This window comes from Thalassophryne amazonica, chromosome 14, assembly GCF_902500255.1.
Source record: "Thalassophryne amazonica chromosome 14, fThaAma1.1, whole genome shotgun sequence".
NCBI lineage: Eukaryota > Metazoa > Chordata > Actinopteri > Batrachoidiformes > Batrachoididae > Thalassophryne > Thalassophryne amazonica.
The window spans coordinates 97,456,650-97,475,831 of record NC_047116.1 but is presented as its reverse complement, the minus strand read 5'-3'; the positions used below and the strand labels follow the sequence as shown (position 1 = coordinate 97,475,831).

The following is a 19,182-nucleotide window of genomic DNA, read 5'->3' as shown; positions in this document are numbered from 1 at the left end:
TTAATCCTATTTATTGACATATAAAAGGACACAGACAAACAGATGATAGATGTTGGTGTCTTTTGTCCTTCGTCAGCTTCCGGTGTCTGCTCCGTTCCACAGGAAGTTCATATTTTCCTGCAGCAGCTGACCGTCGGACCGCTAACAGCTCCGTCCGCTGGAATATCGATTACCGGTCAGATATCGATACATAAACAAAGAGCGGCGTCACCGTGACGAAGGCGTCGAAATGTAAGTGAAACCTTTCAGTCTGACCGTCCCGAGTTCGTGTCGTGTGTTAGCGCCGAGAAGCTAAACGGCTAAATGTGTTGCTGTGACACCGAGAGAGCACACACACACACACACACACACACACACACACACAGAGCTGATCATTACACACACACAGAGCTGATCATTACACACACACACACACACACACACACACACACACAGAGCTGATCATTACACACACACAGAGCTGATCATTACACACACACACACAGAGCTGATCATTACACACACACACACAGAGCTGATCATTACACACACACACACACACACAGAGCTGATCATTACACACACACAGAGCTGATCATTACACACACACACACAGAGCTGATCATTACACACACACACAGAGCTGATCATTACACACACACACCAGAGCTGATCATTACACACACACACAGAGCTGATCATTACACACACACACACAGAGCTGATCATTACACACACACACAGAGCTGATCATTACACACACACACACAGAGCTGATCATTACACACACACACACAGAGCTGATCATTACACACACACAGAGCTGATCATTACACACACACACACAGAGCTGATCATTACACACACAGAGCTGATCATTACACACACACACACACACACAGAGCTGATCATTACACACACACACAGAGCTGATCATTACACACACACACAGAGCTGATCATTACACACACACACACAGAGCTGATCATTACACACACACACACAGAGCTGATCATTACACACACACACACAGAGCTGATCATTACACACACACAGAGCTGATCATTACACACACACACACAGAGCTGATCATTACACACACACACACAGAGCTGATCATTACACACACACACACACACACAGAGCTGATCATTACACACACACAGAGCTGATCATTACACACACACACACACAGAGCTGATCATTACACACACACACACACACAGAGCTGATCATTACACACACACACACAGAGCTGATCATTCACACACACAGAGCTGATCATTACACACACACACACGAGCTTATCATACACCACAGAGCTGATCATTACACACACACAGAGCTGATCATTACACACACACACACAGAGCTGATCATTACACACACACACACAGAGCTGATCATTACACACACACAGAGCTGATCATTACACACACACACACACACACACAGAGCTGATCATTACACACACACAGAGCTGATCATTACACACACACACACACACAGAGCTGATCATTACACACACACAGAGCTGATCATTACACACACACACACACACACACACAGAGCTGATCATTACTCACACACACACACACACACACACACAGAGCTGATCATTACTCACACACACACACACACACACACACACAGAGCTGATCATTACTCACACACACACACACACACACACACAGAGCTGATCATTACTCACACACACACACACACACACACAGAGCTGATCATTACTCACACACACACACACACACACCACAGAGCTGATCATTACTCACACACACACACACACACACAGAGCTGATCATTACTCACACACCAACACACACACACACACACACAGAGCTGATCATTACTCACACACACACACACAGAGCTGATCATTACTCACACACACACACACAGAGCTGATCATTACTCACACACACACACACACACACACACAGAGCTGATCATTACTCACACACACACACACACACACACACAGAGCTGATCATTACTCACACACACACACACAGAGCTGATCACTACTCACACACACACACACACACACACACACAGAGCTGATCATTACTCTCTCACACACACACACACACACACACACACACAGAGCTGATCATTACTCTCTCACACACACACACACACACACACAGAGCTGATCATTACTCTCTCACACACACACACACACACACAGAGCTGATCATTACTCTCACACACACACACACACACACAGAGCTGATCATTACTCTCACACACACACACACACACAGAGCTGATCATTACTCTCACACACACACACACACACACACAGAGCTGATCATTACTCACACACACACACACACACAGAGCTGATCATTACTCACACACACACACACACAGAGAGCTGATCATTACTCACACACACACACACACACACACACACACACACACACACACACACAGAGCTGATCATTACTCACACACACACACACACACACACACAGAGCTGATCATTACTCACACACACACACACACACACACACACACACACAGAGCTGATCATTACTCACACACACACACACACACACACACACACACACACACACACAGAGCTGATCATTAGTCACACACACACACACACACACACAGAGCTGATCATTAGTCACACACACACACACACACACACACACAGAGCTGATCATTAGTCACACACACACACACACACACACAGAGCTGATCATTAGTCACACACACACACACACACACACAGAGCTGATCATTAGTCACACACACACACACACACACACAGAGCTGATCATTAGTCACACACACACACACACACACAGAGCTGATCATTAGTCACACACACACACACACAGAGCTGATCATTACTCACACACACACACACACACACACACAGAGCTGATCATTACTCACACACACACACACACACACACACCGAGCTGATCATTACTCACACACACACACACACACACACACACACACCGAGCTGATCATTACTCACACACACACACACACACACACACACACACACACACACACACACACACACCGAGCTGATCATTACTCACACACACACACACACACACACACACAGAGCTGATCATTAGTCACACACACACACACACACACACAGAGCTGATCATTACTCACACACACACACACACACACACAGAGCTGATCATTACTCACACACACACACACACACACACACACACACACACACACACACAGAGCTGATCATTACTCACACACACACACACACACACACACACAGAGCTGATCATTAGTCACACACACACACACACACAGAGCTGATCATTAGCCACACACACACACACACACACACACACCGAGCTGATCATTACTCACACACACACACACACACACACACACACACACACCGAGCTGATCATTACTCACACACACACACACACACACCGAGCTGATCATTACTCACACACACACACACACACACACACACACCGAGCTGATCATTACTCACACACACACACACACACACACACACACACACACCGAGCTGATCATTACACACACACACACACACACACACACACACACACACCGAGCTGATCATTACTCACACACACACACACACACACACACACACCGAGCTGATCATTACTCACACACACACACACACACACACACCGAGCTGATCATTACTCACACACACACACACACACACACCGAGCTGATCATTACTCACACACACACACACACACACCGAGCTGATCATTACTCACACACACACACACACACCGAGCTGATCATTACTCACACACACACACACACACACACACACACACACACACACACACACACAGAGCTGATCATTACTCTCACACACACTCACACACACACACACACACACACACACACACACACACACACAGAGCTGATCATTACTCACACACACACACACAGAGCTGATCATTACTCACACACAGAGCTGATATCTCTCTTTCTCTCTGTGTCTTTGTGCTCTTTGATTATGTTGAGTCTGCATCTCAACCAATTTAAAAATCAATACAGTGTGATTTTCTGGGGGTTTTTTTTAGATTCTGTCTCTGACAGCTGAAGTGTTCCTACGATAAACATTACACACCTCTACAGTCTGTAGGTGTGAAAACTTGCAAAATCAACAGTGTATCAAATATTTATTTGCCTCACTGTAGGCGTTGACGAATTACGTAAAACTACTGCACGGATTTTGACCAAATTTGGACCACGGATACATAACGGCTGAGTGGATCCTTGTCATTTGATTGGTGCTCTGTATGTCACATGACATGGAGTATTTGTCCGATTTAGTGTTGCATTACATTTAGAGTGCAAATTTGGTTCCATACGTTTGGTACCTGCACACTGTGAACCCCGCCCACTAGTGTGGGCAACGTTTAACTAAACAAGCGGAGTTTGTTTTGCTGACAGATGATGATTTGAAGGAGCTAATTGATGGTGCTAATTCTTTGAACACTCGTGGACGCACACAAACACAAATCCATTGCGCTGTGAGCCGTCTGAAGACATGAAAAGCTGTTAGGAGGAAGTTAGAATGAAAAGCTGGACTAATTTCTGATATGTTTTTTTTTTTTTTTTTGCTGCACTGAGGAAGTACACAAAATCAGTGCAGTGATGCACCAAAATGTAAGTCCCTTTTCTGTTGTTTATAAATTAATATAATATCAAATGACAAGGATCTATTAAACGAATAATTCGGTGAAAGCTGGAACAAACCAGCTTTCCAGCTTGTTCCAGCTTTCACCTCATGAAATATTTGTACCATTGAACTCATAAACATTCATTATTTGTATATTAGCACATGGAAGACCTCACTGAAGTTTTGTCCCAGGCTCCTCTTCTTCCAGTCACAAACAGCCCCGCCCCTCTTTTCATTTGTTCCCTGAGGAAGAAATGGATAGAGGACGAGCTGAACATCGTCAGAAAAGATGGTGCTCAGCGGACACTTGAGGAGATGTGGAGGCTGCACTGTCAGCGTGGGACCAGCCCAAGACTTTTTCCCTGGAACAGTTTTGCTGCACCACTAAAAAGGAGCATGAAAACATGTGAAGCCGCCTCCTCTTTGCTTGGTGAAGTTGGTGATACAGCGGCTCAGACTGTGGCATTCGATCACGGCGGCATGAAGCCCCCACCTCAGGTAACACTCCTCATTGGACACCACGTTAATAAGTCTTTGTACTTATTAACGCGTTGTGTCGTCCTCATGTCGTTAAAGAGGCTAAATTACTCAAATTGTCTCCGTGTTCCAGTACTGATGGAGCTGACTGGGTGTTTTCTTGACTAACTGGATTTGCATACATATTCCAAGTACTGTTGATTGTACGATGTATTTCTTCTTTTGCAACATTTGATGTACCGACACCTGGCGGGTGGAACTCACGGTGACGTTTTCATTTCTTTACCTCTACAGGTGCTCTGGATTACATCCCAGACATGGAGGCCAGGTTGGGACAAGCAGCCGACCATCGCCTGCCCTCTTCAGCCGATACTGTACATCAGGTGACCAGAGTCAGAGTCTACACTCAGTTTCCATCTGAGAGTGTCTTCAGGGAGTCCTTCACAACACCATCTGCCCCTCGCCTGGTGTGCTGGACCAAAGTGAAGAGGTTTTTTGAGGAAGCCTGCCTGGAACTCGACCCCTAGCGTGCCATTGACAGATGAGTTTCTGATGTTTGAAGGAGCAGCTCGTTGTTGACATGTTTGATGGTCTTGACATCATCCTCACTTCTCAACTGGATAAGCAGAGAAAAGATCAAATCCACAATGTCCCTCAAATTCAAGAAGCCCTGTCCTAATGTCAGAGTCATACAGGATTGCACACAGTTCATCCTGGAGACTGCAGTATCTCCAAAGTACTCTCCAATGTCAAGAACAGGACAGCGTTGAAAGGGCTGATGGGAGTTGCTCCTGATGCTTAAGTGATGTTCATCTCACCCCTGTGCACTGGCTGCTTCTCCGATAAAGACATCACAAGGATCATTGGAGTCCTTCACCTGCTGGATCCAGGAGACAACATCATGGCAGATAAAGGATTCCGGTAGCTCACCTCACACTTCCCTATTCTCAGCCATGCTCTGTACCTTTTCCCAGGGGATCCTGAGCTGTTCCCAAGCCAGCTGAGAAATATAGTCCACCCAGGGTGTCCTGGGTCTTCCCCTGGGCCTCCTCCCAGTTGGATGTACGTGGAAGACCTCCGTAGGGAGACCACCAGGGGGCATTCTCACCAGGTGCCCAAACCACCTCACCTGGCTCTTTTCCATGTGAAGAAGCAGCAGCTCTACCCCGAGTCCCTCCTGGATAGTCGAGCTTCTCACCCTGTCCAGGAGTGTAAGACCAGATACCCGACAGAGAAATCTCGTTTTGGCCGCTTGTATCTGCGATCTTATTCTTTCCGTCATAACCCAAAGTTCAGGAGCGGAACTGAGAGTCTCACCTGCAAGAAGGAAGCTGAACAGACCCGGACCACTGCCTGCCTCAGAGTGATAGTGGACAAATTGAAATCCGGTCCCATGCCCCCCCCCCCCCCCCCCCCCCCCCAAACTGGATGTGTGCATCAGATCCAGCTCAGCTGAAGATTAAATCCTGTAAATGACTGACTGACTGTGTAAATGATGTAAATGATTCAAGCTTCTCATGTTTATTAAATGTCTAATTAAAGGACTTTCTCAGCTCTTATACAGTTGTTATGTTTTCTATTAGTTTTTTTTTATTGAAGTGCGAAGTGCAATTTTAAAATTTCTCTGAAGATTTAACTTCAAAATTTGATGTAGCTTCAATTAAATTAACATTTAAAACCGTTTTTAAAATGAACCGCTGCATCTGAACCCTAACGCTTTCATCCTGTGGCTCATTTTGAAGGTTTTTTTTTTTCCACACATTTAATAATTTGTGACCAATGATTTAATAACTGTTAAGCAACAGTAAATTGAATGACAGCAAATACAACAACAGGCACCTGGATAAAAGTAAGATGTGATGAACAGAAGATTATAAACAGCTGAGTGTAGGTGGAGGTCCATGTGCAGGTTGAACCTGTGGTTCACGTCCTCAGTGAGTGTGTCACCACTCCGCGGTCTCCACAGTTTAATCTGTCTGTGTGTCAGGGACAAAGTCCCACTGGTCCTGTCCTGAACCTGCCAGCAGTATGACCGCCTGAGACCGGCCTGGATCATTCTGCACCTCCAGATAAGCGACCTGGGACACGTCAACATCAACAAGTCCAAACAGGGGTGACTCTGAAGGGTCATAGGACCATGTGGACTGGCCCTGAGACGTGGTGCATCAGGGCATAGCTTGCCACAACTGGAGACTCCACAAGCAGACGGCGCTTCAGGCTTCATTGCAGCGGTTTGCTTCGTCTCTGATCATCAGAGCCGCTCAGGTCTTTGCTGCAGACTCCTGCTCTGCACTTCCTTCCCTACAGCAGTGTGCGTCTCCATAACGGCAGGCAGCCTCGGCTGGAGTAGCTGTGGCCGTGCAGGATGTTTCTGGTGACACTCGCAGGGACTGGAGATGCACAAACTGATGTAAGATTAGGACAAAATGTAGCGCCGATAAACTAGTGCCTCAAAGGACGAGCCAGGTGGTGCGGTGTGAGGTCACTGGACTTTACAGGGGGACGGTGGTAGGACACGGGCCGTCAGCTCCGTCTCAGACAACCTGCCACACACAGTCACCATGAGAGGCTGCTGTGTCAGGATCAGGTGCTGGTCCCAGGAAAAAAAACAAGAAATACACAAAACTCTTAAGTTATGGGTCACACAAAAGAAAGCTCTACACAAACACTTATGAGGATGTAGCGCTGAGTCCATCATCCAGCATTTCTGGTGCCTCGCCTTTGTTCAAGTCCTGTTTTGTCCTTTGTCTCATGTCCTCCAACTCTGTTCCTATAAATATTCCTTTGTAATTAATACTAATCAGTTTGAGTTAAAACTACTGGATTGTTTCACAGAAGCATCTTGGGGACTAGAACTGATAATTGTAATGTGTGTGGACTTTTACTAACAAACACTTTAGGACTGAGACGTACTGTGAGTTGTTCCTCCATGTCACTTTTACTGCAGCGGCAGGTCACGCACAGAAACACCTCGGCATCGATCCCTCTCTGACACCTGCACTCGTGTGGAAACGAGAGAATAATTCTAATAAAGTTCCTTCACAACAGTAATGATGTTCGGGTCCTTCTGTATCAAAGCCCCAGAGCTCAAAAACAAAACAAGATGTGAGCTCGAAGTCTTCAGGACATGTTCTACAGGACAGGGTCCAGATTTTGGGCTTTGTTTTCGAAGGTGGCAGATAGAGACGGGTACATCGCTGAGTTTTGTTCAGTATGAACCCGCTGTGGTAGAGGACCACACTGTCCAAACCAAACTGAAGAAGGCCACTCATCTCCTTAATTTTATAACCTCTGTAACGTTATGACTTATAGACTGACGACGGCAAGAAATGTGTCCATTTAGGATGTGGGTTCTGAGTACTGATCCTGGACATTTACTGGTTACTGTAGATTGGGTTCCAAGAGGGCCACACCCAGATAGTGGAGCAGTGACGCTGACAGGCGTGTCACAGATGGGGAACATGGACACGCCGCCTCCTTCAAACCCTCATGAAGTCTGAGCAGAGACAGACACTGAGCTCAAGACAGCTGCCACCTTCTTTTGACGATTCGAGCTACAAGTGATCCAGAAAGCGTCCAACTCTGCATCAGCCACATTGGAGGCGTCTTCCAGCTCGAAGACATCTCCAGTGTGGCTGATTTCATGAGGAATTACCACATAGTCAAGACAGTGGACATACTCCTCACCCGTATATGGCGTCTGTGTCCTCTGTGGATGCCAGATCGCTCTTTTGCATCACAGGCTCACTGACGTGTTCAGGACAGATTCCTTTAAAAATGTAAAAAAAGAGACTGGAGTCTGGTCTGCAGGCCGGAGGTGGTGGGACAGTCTGACCTCTAGTTTGAGGCTCCTCACTCGACCTGGATGACCTCTCGAGTACATTTAACACTACGACCACATGCAGGAGGAAAAAGAGACGTTCTCTCATTAAAAAGGTTCTTTGACTGTGTGCTGTTTATTGAAGTGGTTTGGTCAGATTCATTATTAGAATATAAAATATAAAGTGAGACTTATTCATGACATAATGTAAGAAAGTAGAAAGTCTAGAAACACAGACTGAGGGCCAGCAGCGGGGAAAATACTACGAGCAACACCCACAGAAGATGAAGTATTTATTTTTAAATTTGTTCTGATCTCAAAATAACGTGATGAAGCAGTCAAAAGTTGCACTCTGCACAGTCTGTCCCATCGCAACCGCAGGAGCCTGGAACTGTTTTCAGAGCTGTCTGGGTGTCTTGGTGGCTTCCCTCACATGTCTCCTTCTGCCACAGTCAGTCACATTTTGAGAACTATTCCCTCGACGCAGACTTAACACACAGCCTGTCCCCTCGACGCAGACTTAACACACAGCCTGTCCCCTCCATGTGGACGTAACACACAGCCTGTCCCCTCGACACGGACTTAACACACAGCCTGTCCCCTCGACGCGTACGTAACACACAGCCTGTCCCCTCCGTGTGGACGTAACACACAGCCTGTCCCCTCGACGCAGACTTAACACACAGCCTGTCCCCTCCATGTGGACGTAACACACAGCCTGTCCCCTCGACACGGACTTAACACACAGCCTGTCCCCTCGACGCGTACGTAACACACAGCCTGTCCCCTCCGTGTGGACGTAACACACAGCCTGTCCCCTCGACGCGGACGTAACACACAGCCTGTCCCCTCGACGCGGACATAACACACAGCCTGTCCCCTCGACGCGGACGTAACACACAGCCTGTCCCCTCCGTGTGGACGTAACACACAGCCTGTCCCCTCGACGCGGACATAACACACAGCCTGTCCCCTCGACGCGGACGTAACACACAGCCTGTCCCCTCCGTGTGGACGTAACACACAGCCTGTCCCCTCGACACGGACTTAACACACAGCCTGTCCCCTCGACGCGGACTTAACACACAGCCTGTCCCCTCCGTGTGGACTTAACACACAGCCTGTCCCCTCGACGCGGACTTAACACACAGTACCACACTTTATTTGTTAATGATTGATGTGAAGTACAAACACGCGCACACACACACACACACAAAGACATGGTGTTAAAGTGATGATTTATTGTATCAAACAGTGTCAGTAACTGTTTCCAGCAGACATTTAACATCTGTATTTTGTTATTTCACTTCACTTTCTAAAAGCATTTTGTTGTGTTGTTTCTGTTCAGTATTTGTAGATTTATTTTTAACTTTCATTTTACAATATTTAGTATTATAATTTCTGAACATATTTTCAGATAAATGTAAAGGCTCCCTGCGACAGACTAGCGTCCTGTCCTGGGTGTACCCCGCCTCGCGCTCTATGACTGCTGGGATAGGCTCCAGCCCCCCGTGACCCTTAATTGGACTAAGCGGTAGAAGATGGATGGATGTAAAGGTTCCAGTAATTCTGATGACTTTGTAACATCTCAGTACAGTTTATGTTCAGGGTGAAAGTGTCGAGATTTGGAAATATCCATCTTCTCTCTTATGTTTTCTCATGCAACACGTCAGGACATTACAACATATCTCTCTTACACACCACAGAGACACATGTGTACTAGAGTGCACAGTCGAAGACTGCGCATGCATCATTTTGGACCACAGACTGACTCAGACGTGCTGCTGTGGCGCTCTCGTCAGTCTCCCGTCTTTTATTATGAAATAATGTTGAATTTATGTGGAAATGATTGTTGTACAAATTGCATATAACGGTAAACGGGCATTCACATGATGCGCGCTAGCCACTGAGTTGCCCGGTTTGAAAATGGTGACCACACCTCCTTACCGGCACGTGTCCCAGGGTGACTGCGCTCTCTAGCTCTCATACACGGCTCTGTGATGACAGCACACCTGGACACCACAGCTTCATGACGTCACGTTACAGTCACATTAGAGACAACATGATGATGATAATGATGAGTTGGCGCACATTGCAGTTCACCTGCTACCACCAGGAGTTAAGCTAAAGCTTGCTAGCAAAGTGTATTCAGATATTTTTTACCTTGGTAATCACAGATGAACTCTTTGTGGAAGACTTTGAGTCCAGAATCTTCATCACATTGGCGATGGTGATCTTTGGTAATCAGACTGGTTGAAAACACTCCTGAGTTCGTGACATCCATTATTTATTTATTTTTTTTTTTTTGATGACTGACTTGAAAAAGGCTGAGTGCGCTGCCTGTGATGTAAACTTACCAGAACACAAACCTCAGATGTTCATCTTCTGAACATTTCTTTTTTTCTTCTTCTTCTTTTTGGACAGACGAGACACACAGAGAAGGGCGGTAAGGACAGGGTTGGAGTCTTGCCTCCTGCCTGTTTTGGACGTAACATAAGAGAGTGATATCCCAGAAGCCCCTGTCCCCAGAGCTCGGAGGAGGCCCAGCCCCCTGCCGTCTCCCGCTTGGGTCAGTATGAGCTCAAGAGGGACCGGAGGCCGCACCAATGGCGCGCTGCCACAGACCAAGATCTGCCAGTTCAAGCTGGTGCTCCTGGGAGACATGGCTGTGGGCAAGTCCAGCCTGGTTCTGCGCTTTGTCAAGGGACAGTTTGATGAGTTCCTAGAGACGACCATTGGAGGTAAGGAACGGGACGCGATGCAAAGGATGATGGGGGGGGACTTTATCGTATCTCTTCTTATCACTTTAATATCTGTCTCCTATGTGGAGACAGAGGCTTAAAGTGTTTTTTTAACTCAGAGGTGCTAAAGAAACATGCTTTTTGAACTCCACAGGTCAACCTGGTATTGTAGTATTGATAGGAATTGTGCCATTTCTTCCTAATGTCTGGGGAAAAAGATGAGGAGAGGGTTACTACAACATTTCATCATCATTTCAGGATTGACTGAGTGCTGGAAGGGTTTAAGGACCAGCATTGCTGATTACTGTGGCCCAATCTTCAGGGCTGCGGTGTTAGTGTGTGTCCACATCAGCCACCATAGGACCATTTATCCTCCAAGATCCAGTCTGATGAGGTTCCTCCTGGATTACTGGATGAGAAGCTTGAATATCCATGAGGGACTCGGAGTATAACCACTGCTTCACATCGAACAGAGCCAGATGAGGTGGTTCAGGCATCTGGTGAGGACGCCCCCTGGGTGTCTCCCTAGGGCAGTTTTCCAGGCACGTCCCTCTGGGAGGAGACCCCAGGGAAGATCCAGGACACACTGGAGGGAATTTATTTCCCAGCAGGCACAGGAATGTCTCAGGGTCCTCCAGGAAGAGTTAGAGGACTTGGCAGAGGATAGGGAAGTGTGGGTTGAGCTGACTAGTCTGCTGCCACTGTGACCTGGACTTGGATAATTTTCAGAAAATGAATGAATGAAAGAGTTTTTAACAAACTTGCGTTGATATGAATGGTTTATTTAAACAGTTGTGCGTGTCCTGTGGGTCACACAGCAGAATCACAGCTGACACCATCAATGCCCCACTTCTGCCTTCAGGTGATAAAGACACATCCTTCAACAGACATGCAGGTGCACCACAGCGCGTGAAGATGATTGATTTATTTAAACCTCAGACTTTCATGAGTCAGGTGATCGATTGTCATGTCGTCAAACTGTACTTGTGTCTCTCTGAGGGACAAAGGTCACGGAGGCTGAGAGTCTGTGGTCTCTGACTACTCTTGTCTTTTTGTCCAGCGGCCTTCCTGGCCCAGTCGGTGTGTTTAGACGATACCACAGTCAAGTTTGAGATCTGGGACACTGCAGGACAGGAGCGGTACCACAGCCTGGCTCCCATGTACTACCGTGGGGCTCAGGCTGCCATCGTGGTCTTTGATATCACCAAACCGGTATGGATCAAAGAAACTCATCCACACATCTTCACGTAGAGCAACAGCACAGAGAAGAGAACAAGTATCAAAATACCTCAGATATAACCTGCAAATTTTGAACATTTCAGTGGTTTTCTCACATGTTTGTTGTTGTCTGTCCTCACAGTCTCAGACTTTCATGGACACATGAGGACAGTCACCTGTGAGAAATAACATTTTATTATTACACTTTTTTGACCTCACTACAAGCACTAAATGGTCCCGTCCAAACTTCTTTCTCTGTGTTTTTCAGTAATGGATGAAAAGGTGATCACCAAAAATATGAAATATCTCTGCTTCATCCAGTCTGCAGTGAAGTAAAAATCAAATTTAAGAATCAGTGAATTTTTTTTCTTTTTTTTCATATTTTCATTTGTAAATCTCCATAATTTTCTAATTTCACGTGTGGCCCTGCAGACTTCTGCTCTTATGTAAAACAGGATTATAAAAGAATGCCCCCGGGCTCCGTGCCCCACCCATCTGTGTCAGAGCTGTCCAATCAGGACACTGGAGAGGACCTTTTTATTCTGTTAAAGAGGAACTTTAGTAATCTGAGATTGTTTCCTGTCTCAGAGGAAGACAGAAGAACTGATCACAGCACCAAACATGAACTTAAGGGACCTGAAAAAACCCAGTGTTTCATGAGGTAGTGCATCTGTACCTGAAGGAAGACCTCACCTGGGCTCAGTGGGGCCTCATGGTGTCGTGCATGAGCATGTGCGCTGCTGATGTATTTGGAGGTCGGTTTAGGACATCAGTTTACTTTAGACTAAAGTTGAGGAAGTGGTTTTTAAAAAAGACAACTCCAGTTGTTTTTGACTCAGTGTTTAACGGTCTCCTTCCTGGATGACTAAGACGGACCGGACCTGTGCTCGTTGCACCCACACTGCACGTTGTAGACACCATTTCAACAGGGGCCTCGTGTACGAAGGGTGCTTACACACAATCACATGGTGTCCGTCTGTCTCCACACCAACATTCAGATGTATCAAAAGGGACTTGAGCGTAGAAATGTGCGTACACCAGCCAGGATTTTTGTGTGCGCTGCGTCACACAAAAATCCTGGCTGGTGTACGCACATTTCTACAGCTATTGTTCCTCTGCTGCCATGTAGAGGTGATGCAGGGAACCGTTAATGGTGTGAAAACATGAAGTCATCAGAGACGCACTGATGAACAACTAACACACCCACGTGTTTGCAGTTATACGGGTGGATATAAAAACATAAGCAAAGTAATAAGTAAAATGGTGCTAACTGGCTGTGTTAGTGTTGTCAGAGGACCTTACAAATGGTGCAATCTGACATGAGCAAGTGTGGGAAGGCAAGGATTTTCTTGCAAATGATGATAAGTGGCTCATAAACTGATTTCGATTACCAAGGCCACTGTGACTGGAGCACAGAACTGCGACTGGCCCACAGTGCAACCCGATGACTGAGGCGGTTGTTTGTGCCCACACAGGTGCTGCCTACGCTGGGCTTCCTGTCATCAGGGGCATTCCAGCGTGAACTGGCCCACCAGTCAGGAGTGTGCCAGTCAACCATGAGCAGAGCCACCAGCTGTGTGGAACACAATCATCCAAAAGTCATCCCGGAACATCACATTCCAACATTAAAGCCCCATTTGTAGTGAGAGCCGGTTTCCATGTGATCGGAGCTATTAACTGCACACGTTCACATCATATGAGCTGCACAAATGTGCATCAGGTAGCTGGCACGGTGCACGATCGCTTGCTGCATTCTCTGTAAATAGTGTATTTGTGTAATTTATCCAAATGGAAACCAGCGCGAGAACATTTGTGCATGTGCGCATTCAAATATGTTATTATTGTTATTATTAATGTCTTTTTTTTATTTTTGCTTGGTGGTGAGCTGCAGAGCTTCAACAGACTTCCTGTGTTCAGTATTTGTCAATAAACGCGTGTGTAAATTGTGATGTCACACTGTTAGAGGAGGCACACCTCACTTTTTTTAGCTCACAGCACATCAGCTACACACACACACACACACACACACACATGTCGTTCTCACAAACTTTGTTCCAGTTTCATGTTTAATTCATTTAACAGTGTACTCTAGTGAGACGGCTCTCACTAGAGTGGTGAATGATCTTCTGCTTACACCGGATTCGGACACCACTACGGTTCTGGTGCTGTTAGATCTCAGTGCTGCATTTGATACAGTGGATCATCATATTCTACTTGATAGGCTGGAAAATCATTTTGGGATTACTGGGAGTGCCCTTGCATGGCTGACGTCATATCTGACCAGTCGTCCTCACTGTGTTTTGTACAGTATCACTACCTATAGCCTTAGTGACATGAAATTTGGAGTTCCACAGGGGTCTGTCTTAGGTCCCCTGCTTTTCTCCCTTTATATAGCACCCCTTTGGCACATCTTGCGTCGTTTTGGGATTACCTTTCACTGCTATGCTGATGATACTCAGTTATACATGCAGATAACTGCTGGTAATGTCGTTCACATAAAATCCTTAGAAGATTGCCTTGCAGCAGTGAGAAGTTGAATGTCTAGAAACGTCCTACTTTTAAACATCTGATAAGACTGAAATGATGGTTCTTGGTCCAGTGAGACATCGGCATCAATTTGACCAGTTAACACTTAGCCTAGGCTCATGTGTCATACATCATACAGACAAAGTGAGGAACTTTGGGGTAATTTTTGATCCTACGTTGTCCTTTAACCTCCACATTAGAAATATTACTAGGACTGCTTTCTTCCACCTGCGAAATATAGTGAAGATTCGTCCCATCCTGTCTATGGCTGATGCAGAGACCCTGATCCATGCGTTCAACTCTTCTAGATTGGACTACTGCAATGTTCTATTTTCTGGTTTACCGCAGTCCATCATTAGGGGTCTCAGTTGGTTCAGAATGCTGCAGCCAGACTTTTGACATGAAGCAGAAAGTTGGACCACATTGCACCCATTTTGGCGTCTCTTCACTGGCTTCCTGTCCCAGTGAGATCAGATTTTAAGGTTCTGCTACTAACCTATAAAATTATTCATGGACTGGCACCTCCCTACCAAGCTGACCTAATTAAACCTTACGTACCGGCCCGGGCTTTACGTTCTCAGGGTGCAGGACTACTTTGTGTCCCTAAGGTGAATAAGAAGTCTGTGGGTCACAGAGCTTTCTCTTATCATGCCCCTGTCCTGTGGAATGATCTCCCTACATCAATAAAACAGTCAGATTCTGTGGAGACTTTCAAGTCCAAACTTAAGACGCACTTATTTTCCCTTTGATATGGCTAGCATACTGGTACAGTTTTGTTTTACGCTTTTTACTCCTTTAATTCATGTTATTAATAATTGGAGCGGGCCGCGGCCTCAACTTCACCTAAATTCTGGGTCTTTTAGTGAAGCTTAGCGCTAGTGGCTGGCAATCACCTTAGTATTTCCCTGTTTTTCTTGTTGTTTAATGCTGACAAATTATACAGTATTTCTTGTCTTTCTGATGCCTGATTCTGTTTTTTCTCTGTTTAAGGTGCAGCTCCATCCAGAGATGGGAGTTGTATTCGTGTTGGCGATCCTCCTGTCCTGTGCGCCAACAGCATTTCTTGTATATTCGTCCGTGAATTGTTCTGTGAATTGTTCTGTAATTTATGTCTGTATCATGGCCCAAGCAGAGGGTCACCCCTTTGAGTCTGGTCTGCTTGAGGTTTCTTCCGCAGAGGGAGTTTTTCTTTACCGCTGTTGCTCTTGGGGTTGGTAAGGTTAGACCTTACCTGTGTGAAGCACTTAGAGGCAACTCTGTTGTGATTTGGCGCTATATAAAGGAAATAAATTGAAATTGTACTGAATAAACTGTCCCTGTGTGTCATTTCCAGTCATCTGTAGTATCATTTCTGTCCTGTGTTCATGTTGTCTGATGTGACGTTGTGGGGAATCCCTGCTCAGATGGCCTATTTACATAAAATTGCATATTTAAATGGGGTGTGACCATGGAGGAGTTTGGTTCCACGCTCAATTCCATATTCAGTGAGATGTACAAGCGGAATATGCGTGAATTCATACCTACACACTCTTTGATACCTCTGGATATTTTTGTGCTTATGCCAGGTTCGGGGTTTTGGTGTACGGCAATTTTTAGTAGATTGTCAACGCAAGTCTTTGTACATGAGGCCCCTGGTCTCCAAAACCAGACCTTCTAACCAGAATGTTCAGTCTGTTCCTTCTCAGCAGGATCTGTATTTTAACTATTACGGTTTGGGCTTCCACCTTAAACAAATCATTGTCAAGCTGTGAGACAGAACAGTGTGCATTATTAATTTTGTTTTATTCTAAAGGCTGTGACATTTCAGGGGCTGCATCCTTCTAAGGCTGTGTTTGACAGCCACATGTCATAGTGACGTGACTAAGCTGTCTCATTTTGAAGGCTCCTTGGAATGTGGCCAACGTATGCCACCTTATTTCCCCCAAAAATGATGCATTCAGGTGTATCCTTCACAGGCTAAACGATCCCATATGTCAAAGTGTGATTTGTCTCCCCAGAGACAAAATAGATGGTACAGTAAATTTATAAAAAATAAAACCAACAACAAATCCATATTTACAACCAACGCTTATAAGTAAAGTATAAATAAGTAATGAGACATGATTATTAAATGATGGGTGACACCCACTACACCAGCTTGTCATGTGCAACTGCCAGGCAACAGGTGGTTGGGGCAGGAAACTGCTCCGTGCGTCAGATGGCCTCATTTCAGGACTGTTGATTCTGTCCTCTACTGTCTCTGAAGACCAGATCTTCGACAGGAGCAGCCTTAGAAGGATGCAACCCCTGAATTGGGATATAACTCTACTAGTGAGGTGTGTGATACTAGGCACATTGTTGAGGTGGACTGTAGCTAGCTAAGCATTTCCAGCATTGTTTCTGTATCCATGTTCACCCGTCCACCAAACATTTATAGAGGTCCACATCACAACATTTACATCCTCAGGAAACAGGAAACTGTACGTTTTACTTTAACTGCCTGCTGCTGACAGGAAGTGACCTCAGTTATTTCAAATGAAAATATTTTATTTGTAATAAAAGAACACAACTTTATTTCAAATAAATGTTTGCTGTATTTGTTGCTCCAAGTGAATTAACGTGTTTCTCTATGGGTGTGTGTTTGTTTGTAAGTCCATGACGTCTGTTTGTTTGACCTCGGTAGGAGACGTTTGAGCGAGCCAAAGCCTGGGTGAAGGAGCTGCAGCGTCAGGCCAGTCCCAACATCGTTATCGGCCTGGCTGGGAACAAGGCTGACCTGGCAGAGAAGAGATTAGTGGAGTACGAGGTAAGACTGAGGCCACTTCTTGGTGTTTTGTCTCCTTACTCATGATCGCCTCACTTTGGTCACATGCAGGGACAAGACCACATCAGACAACCGGTCTAAGTCCCAGCTGCAATCCCGGATCATAGGTCTGTAGATATCCCGGTGTCACAGACTGACTGGTCCCTCCTAATAATCGCTCCGCCCTGACTTCACTGCGCGTGCATCATTAGCTGCATTTCACTGATTATCACCTTGTTTCTGCTTCAAACTGCCTCCATCCATCATCTGTCTCGGCGACAGATACCTGAAGCTTTTCTACAACAATCATTTCCACAGAAATTCAGCATTATTTCATCAGAAAAGACGGAGGAAGCGATCAGAGCGCCGCAGCTACATGAGATGTTCCTGCTGAGTTCACTGCACCTCCATCATTTCAAAGCGTCACGAGTATCGCCTCGTTTCTGCCTAAAATGGCCTAGTTTCTGCTTCAAACTGACTTTAGAATGATTTAAGAAGTTTTACCTTTATCATCTGATGGTTAATAATCACATTAATCCATTTGATCGCTTTGGGTGAAGAAACTTCATCTCAGATGTGCTGCCGACTCTCTCAAATGATGCGTGTGGGGGGTGGGGGGACGACACCAGACAAACCCCATCAACATTCAAGGATTATTAACCGAGCACAACGTCTATGCGGGAAAATATCAGACTGCGCACAAAACATCAAGGTCTGTTATTTTCCCGCGCAGACCGAACAAGCAAGTTTAATAAATCATTTATTATATGGCTGTTTTTAGCTGCGTCTGTTGTGTGTTGGGGGGTTTGGCTGGACATTTTGGTGTTGTTTTCTTTTCTTTGCTCTCCAGGTGGTATGCAAACTGGTTTTTGTCTGTGGAGAAGGTGCTGCCAGAAGAGCCCTTCACCCTCATCAGCATTATTGGCTGCACTTGTGGATGATG

At 45.8% G+C, this 19,182-nt stretch overlaps 1 protein-coding gene across 1 annotated transcript in view; it reads left to right on the top strand.

The window, feature by feature from the left end:
• Positions 1 to 82: 82 nt before the first annotated feature.
• rab5b (RAB5B, member RAS oncogene family) overlaps positions 83 to 19,182 on the top strand; it is a 22,657-nt gene continuing 3,557 nt past the window's right edge. Inside the window, exons 1-4 of the mRNA XM_034186592.1 lie at positions 83 to 231; positions 11,397 to 11,713; positions 12,774 to 12,925; positions 18,120 to 18,242. Coding sequence (XP_034042483.1) covers positions 11,548 to 11,713; positions 12,774 to 12,925; positions 18,120 to 18,242 — 441 coding nt within the window. The 5' untranslated portion in view covers positions 83 to 231; positions 11,397 to 11,547. The remainder of the gene's footprint in view (positions 232 to 11,396; positions 11,714 to 12,773; positions 12,926 to 18,119; positions 18,243 to 19,182) is intronic.